Source organism: Ammospiza caudacuta, chromosome 1, assembly GCF_027887145.1.
Source record: "Ammospiza caudacuta isolate bAmmCau1 chromosome 1, bAmmCau1.pri, whole genome shotgun sequence".
Taxonomy (NCBI): domain Eukaryota; kingdom Metazoa; phylum Chordata; class Aves; order Passeriformes; family Passerellidae; genus Ammospiza; species Ammospiza caudacuta.
In genome coordinates, this window is record NC_080593.1 from 42,591,455 (window position 1) to 42,611,573 (window position 20,119).

The following is a 20,119-nucleotide window of genomic DNA, read 5'->3' on the forward strand; positions in this document are numbered from 1 at the left end:
TATCTGCCAAATATTGTATTAAATAAATTTTTGGTGAGGAGTGATGTACCACTACCAGTTACAAGCACAACAAATGTAAAGCAGAGGAAATAATTGCTTAAGTTACAAAATCTTTCAATTTGATGCAAAATGAAGATAAAAAACTACAAGTATGTAAATCAAAAGACTGACATTACAGAAGGGCCAAAGACATTTTCTCCTGCATGTTAACTCTTTCCACACATGGCTTTGCATAAGCTCACTATATTTGATAATAAAGCTCACTAATAAAAAAATCTATAGAAATTGCTATTTCATGTAGGTTTTAAAGAAATCATGAAGAATGCACATACTGTACCTGAATTTCAGCCACTGCTAAGTTGAAGTCAAAAATCCATGTCTTTTCAAAATATCTTTCCTTAATTCTTCCATATGAAAAAAAAAGAATACTTGAATTTTAACATCCTATTGAACAATAAATTATCAAATATGAACATTAAATAGATGTGATTTTTGATCCTATTTGCTTCACATTATATAAACTGCACACTGGAAATGCTCATTTAAAATCTTGCCAAGGGAAGTTAGCGATGTATTAAACAAATAATTGAGCAGAGCTATTTTCACAGATGCTGCGTATTTGGTTTCCACTAAGAATCAAAGGTATGTTTATGAATCACAAATTTAGTTTCTCAACTTTTTTGTTTGTGTATTTGAGGCAGATGATACAAAAATGAAAAAGGATCACAATCTGGTTCAAGAGATGGTTCAAGTATTAGCAGTTTTTGAACAGATTTGACGTTTTGTCCAGCATATCCCAGCAGTACTCAAAAAATGACCCTCCTCCCTAGGGTCATTTTGGCCCAGTGTTGGCACAAATGTTTATGTAGTCACACTGTAAAGGAAACTAGAAAACTACTTCAGATTATAAGTAATCCTAGAAGGGTTGTTTATTGCAGAAGTACCATTTGCTGAAGTGGGTAAAAGATATATTAATATTATAAATTATATATTATACCACGATGTTTCTAATTTGGCTAGCTATATGAACTATCACAGCTGGCAGCAAATTGTACAATGGTGATTGATATGGAAAAACTAATAATTGTGGTCAGAATCTAAATTTTGATTTAACAGTGCTTGGTCTTTAAAACACAGTAGATTGACAGCGCTTTAAAATACAATTGGGCATGATATGATAGTATTTTCATTCAACACATCTTTTAAGGATTCCACATAAATTTATAAAAAATAGATGCTGAAGAAGGAGCTAAGCAGCTATAATTAGAGAATGGCTCCTTAAAGACATACCTGGACTTTATGTTCAAGACAGTACTCATTTCCCAACTGGAAACTTGCAACTGGCGAAGTAACTTAATAATGTAGTCAAAATGTTCTAACTCAAGGAACATACCAGCATCAATGAGCTGTAATATCAAACAAGGTAAGAAAAGTAAGCATATTAAAAGTTGTGATGACAACGTATCTTCAGAGGTAAATGGCAAACAACATTGGGAAGAATACATTGCAGTGAATCTCAGTCAAAAATGAAGGAATAAATGAAAACCTATACCACGAATTCAGCTACTCACAATAACATTTTTCATATTATTTCAGTACTGGTTTTTAAATTGATATATCTGAGTTTTCAAACAGGCAATATGTGTAAACACAGTATTCAGAAATTCCAACAAGCAGCAGTAGTACAAATGAAACTCATACCTTACAGAAGGTACTGATTAATGTAGGCACAGCATTTCTTATATTCAAAGAAGCCACATGCTCAAAAACTTTCAGAAGAACTTCTACAGCTGGCTAATATAGACAAAAATAGCACATTCAGTTTTTCAACTCCCTTCAATTAGAAAATGTAGAGATTTTGTAATAAGGTATTCTGAATTACTCCCCTCACCCAAGATTTAAGTACCAGAGTAAAAACAAACTTATTACTATAAATAGCATAGTGCTCAAAAAACTGAAATTATGAAACTAAGATTTAAAAAATATTAGAAAGTCACCTACCAGTGTCTTGATTTGTACAATTACATTCAATATCTGAAATACTTCCGGCAACAAACAGTTGTTGAGCAATGAAAGAAGAAGATCATTCAGCACTTCAGAAGCAAAATCTATACCAGGAGTAACTTCTTTGTAATACTGCACAAATATCTGGACTGAAAAAGCAATTAAATTGAATTTCACTTTGGGGTTAACTGATGCTAACTATTTAAACAAGTTATTTCCTTACATTTTAGACACAGTGTAATGATGCTTAATTATCCAAGATATTGTGGAATAGGGATAGGAGAAATATGAATGAAAGGATCCAGCTTGAATACAGAGTTAACCTTTCCAGAATCAAACTGACTATTCTGAAATATGTTGTATCATTGAGCTGAGCACTGTAAGCTCGGTAGGTTCCCAGCAAGTTCAGCTGATTTGGTGCAGCACAAGAAGAATGCACAAACCCAGGTTAGATTTGGTACATGCATCAAGGTAGTAAGGCCTTTCCAGACAGGAAGCTCTAGGAAGTGCTGTGTTACAGTGGATGGTCTTACAACCTGTTTCAGTGCCACCCTTCCTTAACAAATAAATACTGTGGCCTGCTGGCCTCCAGTGTTACCCACATTAAAACACTCATGTTCAGCATGGAACACTGCAGCACACGGAACAGCTGAATTCCCCATTCTCATTCTAGTACACTCTAAGAGGCTTTCAAAACCTTAAAGACTGCTCAGGACCGGTGTAAAAGAAATCACTGTCCAGAGTAAAAACAAAACAAAAGCCCTTTCTGACTGAACTCAAAAGCTCAGATGGGCCTGAATGAACTGCAGTCCCTAAAATGTGTTAATCATAATCCTTTGCATACATGGTGTAAGGACTAAACTAAATCTGTTGGGGATGGGTGCAGTAGCAACACTTAATTTCAAGAGCTTCCATTCTCACCTTTCTGGGTTTCTGATGTTTGGCCAGGATGTTCAAAAGCACCTTAATAAAATCTAGGTTCTGTTAAACCTCCTACCTGCCCTATTGACGTATTTCTACTCCCAAATCTAGTTACAGTCAGATATATTCATTTTATAAAGAAGTAAGATTTCTAAGAACCTCCTGAGCTAAGTGCTTATCTAAAATTCTAGCCTTACTGGGAAACAGAACCACTAAAACACAGGTATTGAATGTATTCTTTAATTTGAAGAACTTTTTATTCACTGCTGAAGTGGCAGTCATTTCTCTTTTGACAGCCTAATTAATTTGCTTAAATAAGCAATGTAACAAAGATCATCAACAGCTACTGCTATACCATACCTGCACGTTTTAGGAGGCCTGATTCTTTGATACTAATGTATGTCCTAAGAATTGCCATGCAAATCTGTAAAAAAAGAAAAAATTATAGTAAAATGTAACTTCAGTTTATGTTGAACAAAAGAACTACTCACAAGCATGAGTTCTATTCTATAATGAGCTTTACATTACTTCCATGTAAGCCATACATACTGATAAATGATTTAAGAAGGTAATGGGGTCTGTAGGCAAAGGCTCTGTCAAATTGCCAGCAAATCAAACTGAAAAATAATGCAGATGCAACGTTTGGGAAAGAGGCTGCTGGGACCACAAATGTTTGCATGTGTATGTATATACTATAATAAACAAAAAAAAGAAGAAAAAAAGAAAATTTGACAATGCAGTTACTTCAGAGCTAGCATTAATGTGGCAGACTGTAAACCAAGAAAGGGAAGCAAAAATGTGAAAGTGAAACATGATAAGTAAAAATTCCATGAAACTACCAACTAAGAAATCAAAAAATCATCCAGAAATTAAGCTGGTAACACCAATTGTCACAAAGAATCATTCATAAGGACACAGAACAAAAAGCTCAGAACTAACTTGATTTAATGAGCCATTTCACCACAGACTGAAGTGACTAAAAAAAAATCCACACCTAGATATTTTAATGTTATTTAGTATTGGAACATTCTTGTCTTAACATCTTAAGCTGTCAGCTTTGTGATACTTACACATTTTACATATTTACATACTTACACTACTCCATCTCTGCAGATGAAGAAATAAAGACTACTGATGTTATATCTTAGAATTCCAAGTTCAGGAAAACCCCCACCCCCTTTTAGAAATTCTCTGTCTCTTCTAGAACATTTACAGTCTTTCTGCACAACAGTGTAAACTGGTCATATTTAATACTATTTTGTGAAATAGTTAAACATCAAGAGACGGAAAATGCCCTAAATTAGTAGTCATGGTAATATATAACTGAATCAGGTTTACTTTTACATGCAACTTCAAAATGACACAGGATTTACTCATGAAGTTCATTATGCAGCAAATTAATTATCATCAAAGCACTGGTTTATGGCCAAGACATCTTATTTTAAAGCCATTAACCTGTTTAGAGCATCAAGCCAAAGTATACAAAAATTATACATCTAAGTATAAATAAAGCTTATTGTTTTTATTTGGAAGTAGTATTGCAATGTTGAGCTATATTCCAAGATATACCTTTCAGAAAATCATGTCATATTTTTGATCATTAATTTATGTGAAGTGTCACTTGGGAACAGGTTAACTCACTTAATCCAAATCTAAACTCCCAGGTGGCTGAGGGCATTTCCAGAATAAACTTTAGCTTACAGTAAGGAAATTAGTTTGCTTTCTTATGGAATCAATTTTTTTCCTTCTTTGGACTGACTCCCAAAAAAGGTCAAGATTGCATCTGGAGCTCTGTCTGTTCCAAGTATTGGTGAAATTGCTTGGACAACCACTTGCAGTAGTATTCAATCACGGGACATGCTGTATTACATTAATAAAAGAAACTAAATGTGTTACTCATTTACACCTTCTAGAAGGCTTCAGTTGATTTAGTTGTCCCAATTTTGAAAGGTGTTACTGCACCCACAGACAATGTAAAAATGTCAGAATCTTTAAATTTTGAGTTAGTTGTAATAGATTTTAAATGTAGGTACATGAAAGAGATTATTCCTCTTTTCAAAAGGCAGCATATATCACACTATTCTGTCATGTCAGTTGTTTCCTGACTCATTTAATATGACAATTTAATAAAATCATAATAAAAGCCTCTGTGTTTTATAGCACCAACCAACCAACTCTCCACTAAGAGCATGGTCCTACTACAATAACACAGAGGTGCTTATTCAGAAGAACAAGCACAGGAATTCACTAAATACTCCAGCATCTCCCAGCCAGTGCCCATTCTGTTGTTTAAAAAGGAAGAAACCCCCATACTGCAGCCTTTATCTCAGTAAGATCAAAACCAGGATCCTTCTTACAGGAATGCTGTGGAAGCTTTGAGATGCACAATTCCTATTCAATGTGGCTGAAACTCACCAAAAGGTTCAAAGGTCATTTAGTGGTGGTTAGAGACAGAAATAAAAGACAGTGTAGAATCACATTTCTTTAGGAAGACACATTAAAAAAACAAAACCAAAATCCACCACAACAGAAGCATATATCCAAGGCCCTGAAGTTTTAAGATAACACTAATGAAGGAAGAAATATTCCTATTTTATATACTTTTTGTTTCCAGTTAGGAGGTTCACAGGATGAAGGAAAAGGAGAATATGAAGTCACAGAAAATAAAAACTTCTTCAATAGGATAGGAGTAAAAAAAAAATTAATGACTGAGGTTCACGAAGAGAAATAAAGGCTTGCATAACAACATGTTTTGAAACCACTTATTTAACCATGAAATGATTGCCTGTGCCACACTCTGAAATGTCATTTGAGCAAAACAATTTACTGTATTAAGCTCACTGTGTCTTGTCCTTTCACTGAGGACCATGGAGTAGAATCCAGCATCATCTCCTTTACCCTCTTCTCCATCACTGACACATATTGTTAAGACCCACCCTTCCCTTAAATACTCTTTTGTTTACTTTATCTAATACAAAACAGATTTCACTGTTTGAAAATGAAAGGCATCTTTAAAAAAAAACCCAAAAAATTGATAATTTGTACAACCTGCTGAGCTCAAGAATACGCTGATTTTCAAAACATATGATGTTTTTATGAATTCAAGCATGGCTGTGTTGTGTGATCAACTACAACTGTAAAGTGTTAAATGTTAGGAAGTTATGCTTTAAAAGCATCAACCAGTTACTTAACGAAAAAGAAAAAATGTCATTATGGGGAAAGGTATTTCTCTTCAAACACTCAGTGACTATTATCACTGAGCTCTAAGCAAATGGAGTATCAGTCTGCATTAACAGTTCTCCTGAAGAGATTTATTCCTCCTGGAATAAATGATCCTGCACAAGATCAGACGCCTTTATAGCTTCTTTACCTGTTTTTCTTTTCTGTACTTTGGTGCCACCATGAGGTGCTTGGCCTATTATAATTTTTAAATGGACAGGTCTAAAAACATAAATACATACACAAACAAACAAAACTCAGGCATACTTTTAGACTACCAAGAAAGTTTGTCTAGGTTTGGTGGGTAGAAGTTTTAAAGTCTGCTGGAGTGCTGTACCACAAGTCAAATCGAATGGAATGGATTTTTAATAGTCATAGGCAAACAATTCTTTAGTGTGCCTGTAATATAATGAAGCAATAAAAACCACAATAATTCAGATAAACTAGCTGAAAATTACAAATATTCACAACAGCCTGCCAAAGATGTATCACACTTGAGAAAAAAGGAAAAATGTTCCATATAAAATAAATACAAAAGAAAAGAGAAAACATTAAGAAAAGTAAAACCAAATTACACTGATGTATTTTAAAAATTTGGACACAGTATATTTAAGATATCAGGAAGATGGACAAAGCTGCTTTAGGTGTTAATTTTTCTAGCAATCATGTCTAACAGGTTACCTGCAAGTAATTTTTTTACATTTTGATTCAGAAATTTTTTACTTACTGACATCAATGATAAAATTGCACTCATACCAGTAAGATGGTAGGTAAGAAATAAATCTTGTAAGACCTGATGAGGACAAGTTAGGCATTTGTTATTGGTTACCTGCTTTGATGTTTTTATTTACTTTCAGTTAGCTTACGAAACTTTCATACAGCAAATTTCAAAATCTTTTTACTTGTCAGTACAACTAGCTTGCCTTGCACATTTCTTGGAAGCATTAAACTCAAAATGCCTCTCTTAAATGATCTGAAAATGATTTGAAAATTTGCCCATCATTGGAAAACTATTCTTGCTTGCAAATATTATGAGAATTGCTGCTCTATTTAAGGAGATTACAGCATCTTAAAACAAACACGCCTACTGTTGCACCAAATATGCACAAGGTAATATACCACAGATGGCTTTTGGCCTTAAAAGTACATACAAAGTCTTTGCACAGGTTTGCTTCAAGTCTCTGATGCCCAGGATAGAAATGTCTCAGAATCTGCTACTCTGTATTTGTACAGCCTAATTACTGATGTATGTTAAAGCACCCACTAGTTCAAAATTACACCATGTTTAAAAAAAACTTTAGAAGATCTTGGGAGGAAGAATTTCTCAACAATTTTTTCATCCATCATTCTCTGATTGATTACTTACTTTCCACATATAAATGAACAAAGGAGATGATGCTTTGGTTTTAAAAAGTGTTCACATTTAGAATATTTTCTCTACTTCACTAAATACTTTACCTTTTCATCCCCTTGTCCTGGAACATGACAGAACCAACATTTTGTTCTTTCACACCCACGTGAAGTCATGAAATAATATCTGCAGTATTTACGGGGCAAGTTAAGTGCATCAAGGATCTGCTGGACTGAATGAGAAGCCTGGAATAAAATAAAATTACAACAAGCAGAAAAAGCCAAATAATATTTCTTGAAAGGAAACATGGTCTTTGTTTTTTTAAAATTTAAAAATATCTACAAACTCTAAACAAAAGCAGAAAATGTGATCTACAATTCAGCCTCTGAAACAACCCTCACCTCTCTACTGTACTTGCAGCATTTCTAAGATCAGTCCCTTGCCATATCACATTACTGTCTAATACAACAAAAGCCTGTCTTGAAGACCACAAACAGGGATAATATAAGAACTGCTTAATGAGATGGACAATGAGTAGAGAGGAAGGAGAAAGGTGACAAGTTCCTGGACAGCTCTGAGTCATGATCTGAGAATTCTGGGGCATCAATTTCCTTAACCCTTTTCCAGCGCCCAGCATCATGGATAAAGCAGGCTGTGTTGAACATGTGAAACCTTGTCTGCTTTTCAGTTCTATGAACACCAATAAAGCAAAAATAATTATTTGATTTTGCTTAAGCTGAAAACAGAAATCAAGAAAAATTCACTGTGAATAGCAGCCCCTTCATCACTGATTTTGTTCTTGTAAATTATACTTACTCAGTGATAGCATCTTTAAAGGCGTAAAAATATAAACATATACAGATTCACAGTTTGTGACTTGATACATGGGGAACTGTCTAAATAGCCATAAGAAATTTAGTGCCAAAGGCAAAGATTTAACAACTCACACTTGCATTTTTCTCCATCTTCCATGGCTCGAAATCTCCACAATTCTTCAATGGCAGTGAAGTACTTCTTCTCGAAGATTTGTAACCTAAAAATTAGGATGAGGGCACAAATCACATAATAAAAATGAATCATATTGAAACCATTCTCATTTATCTTATTTTCCTTTATATTTATAGTTCCTTCAAGTCACAGCAATGATTAATGAAAATTTGATTAATGCAGTCTAAAGCCAGTAATTTAAATTACAGTTTTCTTAATTATCCTAAAAGTGAGACTTTACAAAAACTTCAAGAGTAAGCACATTTAAATTAAAAACTTCACTACTTTATCCAAGGATCCTGCTCTAACTTACAGAGATAAGAAAAGGAATAAAAATATCCAGAAGTTTTAATTTCAAAACCTACCCACTTTATCAGTAATCTTTGCATTCCAACATCACTAGCCCTAAATTTAAGCTATTTTTTCTGAACTGATAGAAAACCTTTCATATTCTTATGTTTTAAGCAATGCAAGTAGAAAGTTTAAGCCCAGTATAAGTAACTGGTTTCTTAACCATGAAACTTGGTTTTAGAACTTTAATTATTATTGAATGACAGTTTTCTTTCTTTGAAAACTGAATAATGTTAATGGAAGATAAAAGTTCAAGTTTTCAACTCCATATCTAAAGACAAATGAGAGTTTTTGAATGCCCTGCATTCTAGGATTCCCATCTGGCCCCTTCAAAGAACTGAGTGCTCAAAAGACAGGGTGCTTAGCCCCTTCCAGCAAACTAAAGTTACTAAAGAGCATCCAATAATTAATGTTCTTCTATAGACTGGTGCTAGGTACATAGTTCTTAATCTCCATGTCTTCCTAACAGATAGGGCTATCCCAGGATAGGAAGCATAGAGCACAATGTAGAACAATGAGTATTAAATGCTATGTATTGTCACATTGCAAAAACTTGTGAAGTGACGGTGGGCTGCTCAGTAAGTTCAGGATTGGATACATTTAGTATCCAATCCAAGAAAACGGCTGAGAAAAGAGCTAACCACAGCTAAAGAAAAATGCCACGGGGAATTTAATCTTTCTCCAGATTCTTGCCATCCCCAAGCACAAAGTTTTTGACCAGCTCCTTTCAAGAGTTCGCATTCTCCCTTGTTGACCGTAGGTCAGACTTGTAGGGAAGCAGGCCCTAAAGTGGAATAGCAAATCCTGCCTGCACAGTTCTGGGAATAAAAGGCTGCTTTGCCCTGTCTGTCCTAGCACAGAAACTCTTACTTTGGCAACTTTCAAATTACTTTAAGAAGGAAGACTTTGAAGAGATCTTCAGAAGGTGTACTCTGAAGGCCCAAGACATGAATAGTTTCAAAAACTGGAGTCTGAAGACATATTCAAAATGTTTTTTTTACAGCATATGCTTCTTGCACTACCTGAAAATGCTGTTAAATGACATGATGATAAAATTGTTCTACAAGCTCAGACTGACAGTACAATTTGAAACTAAACAAGAACCCCTGTCACTGATCTTAATTCAATAAATCCATGTTTATAAATAGCCATTTTAGTCAATAATTCTAAAAACAATGATTTCCAAAGCACCTGTTGCAAAGAAACAGAATGCAGTATCTATCCACAAATAATTGATTCCTATTTTTCTCTATCTCGTATGCCAAATAAACCATACATTTATGCAAGGCTAAATGTCAGATTTGTTATGTTGTTATGTGCAGTGACTCCAGTTCCATTATGATTTCTCGGGTGGCACAGATATCTGTCCCACATGTGAAACAGACTGGGTCAACAAGAAGTGCTACTTATGAAATCCATATAATTATTTGATCCAGTCTAGTGAATGCCTCAAAACAATTTGAACTGGCATAAACAACAAAGTTCTGACCTTCAGCAAGGTGGGCAAACCACTTCAGCAAATCTTACTATGAACAATCAACCAACCCAATCTTCAGTCACATTCTCTGACCACAAATAAAGGGAAACAAGTTACTTGCTGATAATACATGTCAAACACAATGTGTCAGACTACTAAGAACACATGCGCTCCCCCTACCATTAAAGTATCTGAGAGGCAAAAATACCAGATAGAATTATTTCTAGAATAGAATTCTGATAAAAACCCAACCCCAAACCTCTCACTAACCCACCAAGATATCTTACAGTTTTACTTTTATATATGCAAAGTAAAACTCCAGACAATATCTTCAGGAACTGAAGACAGTCCTTACGATTTCATTGACAAATAAAGCACAAATAAAAAATTATGACGGGCTCATCAACACAGCATACAATACCATTTGTCCAGGATTTCATCTCTGTAGTTCCACTGAAGATATTTACTTTTTGGTCATTCAATGGCAATCCTGATAGCAATTCACAGTTCACTTTGTATTTACAGTCACTGTTGAATATTAAAAACCAAAATTTTGTTAAAATTAGTTTAACAAAATTTAACACGGGTTTCATTCATGTACTGCATGCCTTAAAAGAAGGATTAAGTGTATAAAAGATGAGAATTTCTTCAACACTTTATGCAACACTTTATGCAACACTTCAAAACTTGCCATAAATTTAAACAGCCAGCAGTCCCAACAATTTTACTTTCATTACTCTCATTTGCCTGGTCCAATCTGATTATGACTTTAGCTGAGATTATCCTGCCCTAGCGCATGACCATAGGAAATTCAATAAATAAGTAGAAAAAGCACCAGTGAACCACTCCCTCCACCATGCTGACAAGAAGATTGAGATGATTTCTGTCACCTCTGAAGAAGCATCTACTTAAGCTTAGTCTGTTACATACATATCTGCCAAAGAGTAAATCCCAAGGCTCTTCAAATTACATCTAAAGAGTCAACTGTTTTCTTTCCTAAAAACTGACTACTGGACAGAAGACTTAGGTGATTTCAAAGAGAACCCTAATAAAAGACTGTTCTGCTTTTATTCTCAAATATGTACATTCCAGAGAATTAAATGAGTAAAATGTGATGTTTTCAAAAATAAGATAAAAATATTGCTAGCAAAACACTTGGTAATCTCTTCTGTATTTGTAAACAAAGCCACAGGAAAAATATAATCCCCTTTCATGGGATCTTGCTCCCCTTCCCCCTTTCCATTAAGAATCCTGGTTCAGTACAATCCTGGTTTTAACCTGCTGGCTCCTCTGCAGACAGAGTTGCCACCTCCTATAAGGGATTCCAAATATTTAATACTTCTCATAACCAAGACAATTCAAATAGTTCCTAAACTTTAGGATGTTTTCAATATAATTTGAAATAAAAATGCTAATGTAGAAAGAAAGAAATTGCAGTTAACAAACCCAAATTTTTCAAGATGAATCTTTATTCTCATCAATGCATTTGGGTTGGTTTCCAGAGGGAACAAAAAATCTGCAGTTTTAGTTACTCATAAATTTCAAATTACCACATAAAATCTTATGCTTCCTCATGACGCTAGCCTCAGTTCTGACACAATAGGATTTTCATAGCAGTTTTCCTTCAGATTTCTTTAATCTAAACATGAAACTACACACTATTTTGCCAGGAACTGTAAACTATATAGATCTACAAGCATTTTTTTTAGTAACAGCATCACTAGAAGAGGAGTTTGCTAAATAAGAACAGCAACTATGTTTTCTTCTAGATAAAACTTAGCAATGGTAACATTTTTCAGTAAAACTAGAGAAAATAGTTCAACTCCAAAGGAAGGCCTCTTCTCTAACCACACAGAGTACTGCATTGCACAAACATAATTTGTTCAGCACAATCTACTTATTCTGTAATATATAGAACTATTTATGCTACTAAGGCAAATTTAAATGGGTACTTTATAGCAGAAGGAGGAGCTTGGAGCTCTCTAGTGGATTAACAAAAAGATGCAGTATTCTCCACTAACAGACTTCTGGCAGACTCAAGTCTGTCACAGAAATGTGAGCATGGTTGGAAAAAAAGCAGTACACTCTACTATGTCAGCTAAGGTTTCTTGGTTATTTTGAAAATTACTATGTCCTAGTTTCAGCCAGGACAGGGTTAATTTTTGCAGTAGCTAATTGGTGATTACTGTTCCTAAACCACAACACTCAAAAATAAGCTATTTCTCTTTTAATTACTTGAGAATTTTATCCTAAGTATACCTTTCCTACAAAAACGAATTCTCTCTTATTTCTGGATTGCTGATGAATGAAAATGTCTCAGTCTGACAGTAATTCAGGCTCGGACAATCACCCACCGTATAAAGTTCAACAAGGGAAAGTGACGGATTCTGCATCTGAGATGGGACAACCCTGCAAGTACAGACAGACCAGGGAATGAGAGGCTGGAGAGCAGTGCTATGGAAAGGGGCCTGGGGTCCTGGTTGATGGCAAGCTGAATGGGAGTCAGCAGTGCCCTGGCAGCCAGGAGGGCCAAGCGTGTCCTGGGGGGCATCAGGAACAGCATCTCCAGCTGGCCAAGGGATGGGACTGTCCTGCTCTGCTCTACACTGGCGTGGCCTCACCTTGAATATTTTGTGAAATTTTGGGTGCCACAATGTAAGAAAGGCATTAAACTATTAGAGAGTGTCCAGAGGAGAGCAATGAAATGGTGAAGTGCCTTAAGGGGAAGCCTGGTGAGGAATGCCTGAGGTCACCTGGTCTGTTCAGCCTGGAGAAGATGAGACTGAGGGGAGACCTCACTGCAGTCTGCAACTTCCTCGTGAGGGGAAGAGGAGGGGCAGGCACTGATCTCTTCTTTCTGGTGACAGGACCCAAGGGAATGGCATGAAGATGTGTCAGGGAAGACTTAGGTTGAGTATTAGAAAAAAGTTCTTCACCCAGAGGGTGGTCAGGCACTAACAGGCTCTCCAGGGAAGTGGTTACAGCACCAGCCTGTCAGACTTCAAGAAGCATTTGGACAGTACTCCTGGGCACATGGTGTGACTCTTGGCAATAGCGCTGTGGTGGGCCAGGAGCAGGACTTGATGATCCTTACGGATCCCTTCCAACTCAGCTTACTCAGTGATCCTGTGATTCTGTAAATCAGACTAAGAAATGTGTACAATAAACACTGCAAACACAGCTTGAAGCTAGAAGAACAGTAAAGCACATCCTTAACTGCATGTGACATGTTTTTAAGCACCTTTTTCTACTGCTGTACAAATATTTGTCAGTCTGAATTTGAATGAGATCTTTCAATTCTTTCATAAGCAGAAAACAAAAAGGAAAGCCTCAAAAAGCAAAAGACTTATTTATTACTATTGTTTGGTTTTGTTAAGTTCTGGTAAGTTCTATTGTGGCAAGAAATGCATCTCATGCTATGCTCACATTGAGATGCAAAAGTGAGACACTGACATGAAGTTAATATATTTTGTAACCAGTCAAAAGTCAAAATAAGCCCTATTGTCCTGTCAGGCTATGACTACACTTGTTCTGTACTTTGTGGAGTGAAATTATATTATTTCATGTATTTATTTTCTTCATCACATAGTTACAGTAACATGGAAAACTGAATTAAATACTGGTGGTTTTCAGGTAACAACATCATGTTTTATTTGTATAGTAACTGGGGAATGGCACAGGTAACATGAAAGACACACTATATATACCTTTTTCCAGCTTCACTCTTATTTTCTTCTTCAACATCAGGCACTCCATCTGCAAGCTGTAGCTGTGAAGAAATTCAAAAGTTATTTTCAGGTATAACAAAGCACTACTAAGGCTGTTATGCTTTACAGACTTAAAACTGTTAAGAGATCGTTGCAAGGTGTGGTAAGACAGCCTTAACTGTAAAAACTGTTATTTGGTGTGTAGGATTATTCCTACAACATCTTTGTTAATGAACAGACTGCTTTTATACACTGTGTACTTTAAAATAGTGATTGTTAATTGGAAAAAAAGACACTGTGACTGTCTTCACTTCTCTTTGCTCCCATAATAATCTCAGCAATTTTTATGCCCACTGCCCAACTTTAACTGTGCCTGACAGATGTGTGGAACACCACAAAAGTTATTCCAACAAGTTTAATGAAATTTAAAACTGCACTGAGGAGGAATTTAAGCCTTTTTCTCAGCTCTATGCAATCGTGGACAGTTAAAAAATCCCCAACGATATGAAGAAAAAAGACAGCACAAAACATATTTGGAGGAGAGAATCTGAAAAGACTAATTCAGAATGAAGTCAGAGAATCCTGGCTTCACAAAGTAACTTAGGACTTCATATTCTACTACAAATTGATTATAGCCAAAGAACTAGAGATGACTATGTTTTCATTGGATTTCCAAACTTTATTTTACCACTTCCTGAATAGTTTTAGCATTTTCTCCATGTGTAGTTTTTGCCCTTCTCACAGGATTATTAACTGGAAAAACCATCACAAAAGCATAATCTGAAAATCTCCCCGGATGGTAGAGTACCTGCAATAAGGGTTCTGCCATCGCATTCCCCCTGCAGGTGTGCACTGCTATTTTCTATCCACATACAGAACAGGTTTAGCTAGGGCTTAGTATGCATCTTGTGGTTTAAGTTTGGGTTGGGTGAGATTATTTGTACATATTTTCTACTGTCCAACATAGCACAGAAAAGGAAGCACTAGGACGCTGATTTTATAGAGCCACAAAGCTATGAAACAATCCAAATGGGACTGACCTGGTAATACTGCAACAAGTACCCCACCTTCAGCAAACCTTACAATTTGACAGACCCTTTTTGTCTCTCCAAAAGATCAGCAAACAAAACGGCACTGATAACTTTGTGAATTGCATGTTAGCCGCCCCAATTCCATTTGCTGAAGGAAATGCTTCTCTTCTTTTAAATAATTTTTTGCTTAAAGGGAAACTGATTCTCTGCTGTTTGATTAACTTCCCAATTACTCACCAATTTTAACCCTGTGAATTTTACAGTTTAACTTATCCAGTTAAAACCACTAGCCACTCCTGGAGTAGTGGAAAACAGTAAGCAACAATGTATGAGTGGCAGAGAGATGTAAATTCCAATTAATTATCAAAGAAGCAAATAGTATAAAACTTCAGTAAGTCTTAGAAGACCTAGACTTATTATCTAGAGGAGGGAAGACAGAGAAAGGTCAGATAAAGTCAGTAAGCATGAAAATTATTCCCTCTGAACAGCCAGAAATCTGTATGTTAAAGGCCCTTCTGCCCAAGTAACAAAGCCCAGAATGATTTTTTTTGATGCATGATGGCTGCGCAGCTCCCCAGCTTTCCAACATTGCCCCATCCTTCTGATACTGAGAGGCATTAAACAGCACATTTAAAATTAGGTATGTTATGTAAAAATGTCATACATGCAAAGCTCATAGGAGTACACTGGAACAGTAATTTTCATACCATTGGGAATACATCATCAGTTGTTACTGCAACAACTGATGTAACAATATCCTGTTTCACTTCCAATTTGAAGCTTAATTGACAATTAAAAAAAAGTCAAGTTCTGTTAAGTGAAGATTACATTGCCAATACACAGTCATCTACTAAATGCTAATATTTTTATTTCAGGAAATTTAAGATTTTGTTGATAAAACAGCATTAGTAATTAAAATTGTCCAATTATGTGGATTGTAATTTCTTAAACTATTTAAGTAGAGAAAGCATAATTTCTCAGTACCTTTTCATCCACATCCAAACTTGTCAAAAGTTCATCTAGTTTGCTCTGCTGCCTATCTTCAAGAAAGTCCTCACTAACATCTCCTGAAAGACTGCTTCCTCTGGAGGAGTTGTGGGTCTTCACATCTTCAGCTGAAAATGTATAAACGCATTGCTTTATGTGTTTCCCATGCTACAAGACAACAAAGCTTTTATTTCCTAAATACTACAAGGGCTTAGAACTAATGATATTTAAGAACTCCTAGGACCCTCTAAATGTGAAATTTATGGAAAAATATTTCATGCTTAAGGCAGGAATAATTTCAAATAAATATTAGGCCGAATCTGCAATTAAAGTTCTATCCAAGCACTATGTTCTTTAATGGTCCCTGTTGAACAGTACAACACATTTACTTATAGAATATTGAATTCAATACTTTAGAAATAAATTCAGTTAAGCTGTTTTATTAAAACACAGCCAAAGATATGTGTGGCAATTTGCTAAGCAAAAAGACTTTGCCTTTGTTACAAAAGGGCATAAGTTAATCACACTGACATGATGCAACCCTGAACTAAATATAGAAAGCTGTGAGAAACTCCAAATTCCTGTGATATAGTAAACTCAGTAAGAATTCAGTGTCAGGAAATTTCAGCACCTTTAGCAGATGCCACAGGAAATGAATGACACACCTGGCTGCAACTTTCTGAAAGGGCTCTTTAAGTACAACAGAAGAGTTCTGCATAGAAAAGAAATTCACTACTGGATCACACAAATGACTTCCAACTGCACTGTGCTGTCCAGACACAGGAAGAAAGAATCAGATTAGTCTGGAAAGGCTTTTCTCTTACAGTCCCTGGTCTCTACGATCACCAAGTACAAGACACATCTGGCTGAAGACAACATACACAAGATTTCCACTTGAGAGGCGAAGAGGATTGATGTCATCCAGAATATTTTAACTGTGGTACTTTTTCCACTTCTTAAATGGTGAAGCCACTAAGGCAAGGAGCCATGACTTCACTAACATAACACAGGACACCAAAGCAGTAACACCTATTTCTAAATAAATACATAAATAGTCAGTAATTAGCAAAACCAGGCACCCTTCTTTTGTTCTGTGCAGGTTTTTTTTAAAAGTCATGTATTAAACAGTAAGTTACTGTGTGCATATTCATCTAAGATTATGATGGGATCCTGCTTCTCAGATCTGGGAAGGACTTTAGGTACCACAAAAAGAACCAAAGACTTTCAGCCTCAAAGTCTGCTAGAACATGAAGTAAGACAACAAAGAACATGCAGAAGTTACTGAATAGTACAAAATTTGTTGCCAGGTTTGGCTTCAATCACCTCAGCATTGCAGATTCCATGGCCCAGGCCCCAATCTCTTTACATGACCACAGGCATAACTGCGAACTCCTCTTGACTCCTCCTAAGGAAACTTGCTTCTTGGTATCTGAGCTCTTAAAACCTTTTATTTTGCCTTCTAATACCTGAAGCCTGAGATCTTCTCTTCCCCTAATAGTCTCTAGTCACTCCTTTCCAGGAGGCAGTATCTGCTGAAATCACTCTTTGTAGGTGAACATACATTAATGTGGAAAACCAGCACAAGAGGTACTGCCACAGACATCTTTCAGGCCTAAAGCAAAATCAACATGTAATGTCAGAACGAAAGATTAACAACAAGCTGACAAACTGATAACAGAAGGGAAACACCATGAACCTCCAAAACCTGTCTCAGCACTCTGTATGTTCACCACTGTCAGTAAAGGGCTTCTATCTAAAGTCAAAATCCTGTTCTTCCAACCCATCTAGCAGAAACTTCTGTATTAGGTATACCTTGGTATACCAGTAGGAAACAAAACAAATCACATGCATGTGCTGCCTAGCTGGACTGTTCTGCTTTAAACAGGAAGAAAAACCCCAGTAAATCAGAAGTAACCTTATTTCATTAGAAAAAGGCATTCTTTAAAAACAAAACACTGTCTCAGTAGAATGGGCATAGCATCCACAAAAAAAAAACCCTGAAAGGACAACCTGGAAATGAACCTGACTACAAAATTCTGTGTGCTGATGAACACAACAGAACAACCACCTCCAACTCTGACCTAAATTCCAAAGCACTATTACAGGACTCAGAGTCTCACTATGATTTCAACAACTAACAGAATTCTTTGCCTAGAACTGTCAGAGAAATGTCAAAAACCCCAGAATCACAACAAAATTAAAAAACCCCACTCCAACCCACTAGTCCTACCAACAGACAAGTACTACAGAGAAGTACATGCTCCCTCTATGACTCAGGCTTGTGTCATTTTGCAAGATGTTGACTCAATATGCATTAGGAAACAAACTGCTGTAACAATAAAAAGATAATACAAAACCAGACAAGTAGACAAGTTCTTTTTTGTTTGTTTTTTTTCTTCTTTGGATTATATACCAAAATTTCCAGAGACCCTTACCTTTTAACATCAAATTACAGGAGTTTTCAGTATCACTTGACTTTCCAGATTCTTGCATGCATCTGTTTTGAACAAAAAGTGTACTTAAGATTTCCATCTTGCACAAAAGCAAAAATAATCTATCAGTTACATAAAATCAAAAGTTCTCAGTAATACTTTTAGCCGTGGACAGAACACTTACAACCAACACACTGTTTTATGACTCTTTTTAGCTTTCTCTTTTGGCTTTCTTATGTTCATCCCTTCAGATGTACACCTAAACATGTTAAGTAAAACCAAGACATTTCAAAACCCAAAATTTTCGGTAAAAGTTCATGATCTCATTTAATCTTTGACTAAAATACTGGGAAGGGAAATTTTCTCTGTATAGCAAATCAAGAAAATATTGTGCTAATGAGCCAATTCATCAGTTTCTAAAAAAAATGTGATTTACAGTAATTTTATATTCAAAATAATTTGCTTAACAATGAATCTCAAAGAGAGTAACAAAAACAACTGTTCATAGGAAGATACTTCACCTATTTCAAAGATAAGTTAGGGAAAAATAAATACTTCTTAGAAAAGCTCAGGAGGGACAAATAGATATCTTAAATGTTACACATAGAATATATAAAACATGCTCATGATCATCACACATTTTAGAAGCCTGTACCTGGTGAATGACACCAAGTGTAATGACAGCAAGCTGTCCAGTCAAGGCAAGAGAAAGTGACAAACAAAAGCCATGTGAAAAATTAGTTTTACTGCTTCAGGCCAGAATGTTTTCCCTATGCCTGGAAGTGACCAGCATTCTTCTCTAAGTAAAAAGCAAGCATCAGAGAAATAACCTGTTGAAGTCCCAGTTGTATTTGGTAAAACTAAGGAAAAAACCAAACAAACTCTCAACTCCCCCCCCCCCAAAAAAAAACCACCCCAAAAAAACCTGGACATGATCTGGTACTATCTGGTAATATCAAAAGTTACCCAACAAAACTTATTTCAATATTCTCATATTGAATAATAACAATAACAATATCAATAACAACAAGAATAATATTAATAATACTAATAATACTAATACTACTACTACTAATAATAAAAATAAAATAAAATTATTCTCATATTGAATTATAATATTAATATGTTCCTGACTGCTATCAACTATGTGTAATCATCATCTAATGATCTGCATCAAATTATGGAAGGTAAAAAGTAAAACAAGAAATTTTGCCTGTTTCTTTACCAAATGCAGGGGAAATTCTAAGAAAGAAGAACCATGCATTTTTATTTCCCTTGGCTAATGGCAAACAAATTCAACAGGTATCAGAAAGAAATGAATATTACTTCTAATAAATTTACTATGCTACAGCCTAGCTGCTTCTCAAGAAGTTGGCTGCTCCTACTACAGACTCGCTCTGTTCTCTAGAGGCTTGTTTTGGCAGAAATTTTATTCTGTTAACATCTAGAAGTTTTATATTCTCATGTTCAAAAAAATGTTCAGCACCTCAAAGAAGATTCCTTTCCTCTTTTGCACATGGGTTTAATGAAAAGGATAAGGAGAGAAGTGAGTTAGAAAAAAAAAAGAATGCAGCTACAAGGTGGTACAATCCTGAAAATAATGGAAGTGTTACTTAAAATACAGGTAGCATAAAGCCACCTAGAAAGACCAC

General features: G+C 35.6%; 1 protein-coding gene across 1 annotated transcript in view; it reads right to left on the reverse strand.

The window, feature by feature from the left end:
* Nucleotides 1-20,119, reverse strand: part of TOPAZ1 (testis and ovary specific TOPAZ 1) — a 38,884-nt gene that overhangs the window by 12,577 nt on the left and 6,188 nt on the right. The window contains exons 4-14 of the mRNA XM_058818760.1: nucleotides 18,471-18,532; nucleotides 16,033-16,163; nucleotides 14,018-14,079; nucleotides 10,732-10,838; nucleotides 8,443-8,528; nucleotides 7,603-7,740; nucleotides 3,286-3,349; nucleotides 2,002-2,153; nucleotides 1,702-1,794; nucleotides 1,291-1,406; nucleotides 338-404 (exon numbers count right to left, since the gene is read on the reverse strand). Coding sequence (XP_058674743.1) covers nucleotides 338-404; nucleotides 1,291-1,406; nucleotides 1,702-1,794; nucleotides 2,002-2,153; nucleotides 3,286-3,349; nucleotides 7,603-7,740; nucleotides 8,443-8,528; nucleotides 10,732-10,838; nucleotides 14,018-14,079; nucleotides 16,033-16,163; nucleotides 18,471-18,532 — 1,078 coding nt within the window. The remainder of the gene's footprint in view (nucleotides 1-337; nucleotides 405-1,290; nucleotides 1,407-1,701; nucleotides 1,795-2,001; nucleotides 2,154-3,285; nucleotides 3,350-7,602; nucleotides 7,741-8,442; nucleotides 8,529-10,731; nucleotides 10,839-14,017; nucleotides 14,080-16,032; nucleotides 16,164-18,470; nucleotides 18,533-20,119) is intronic.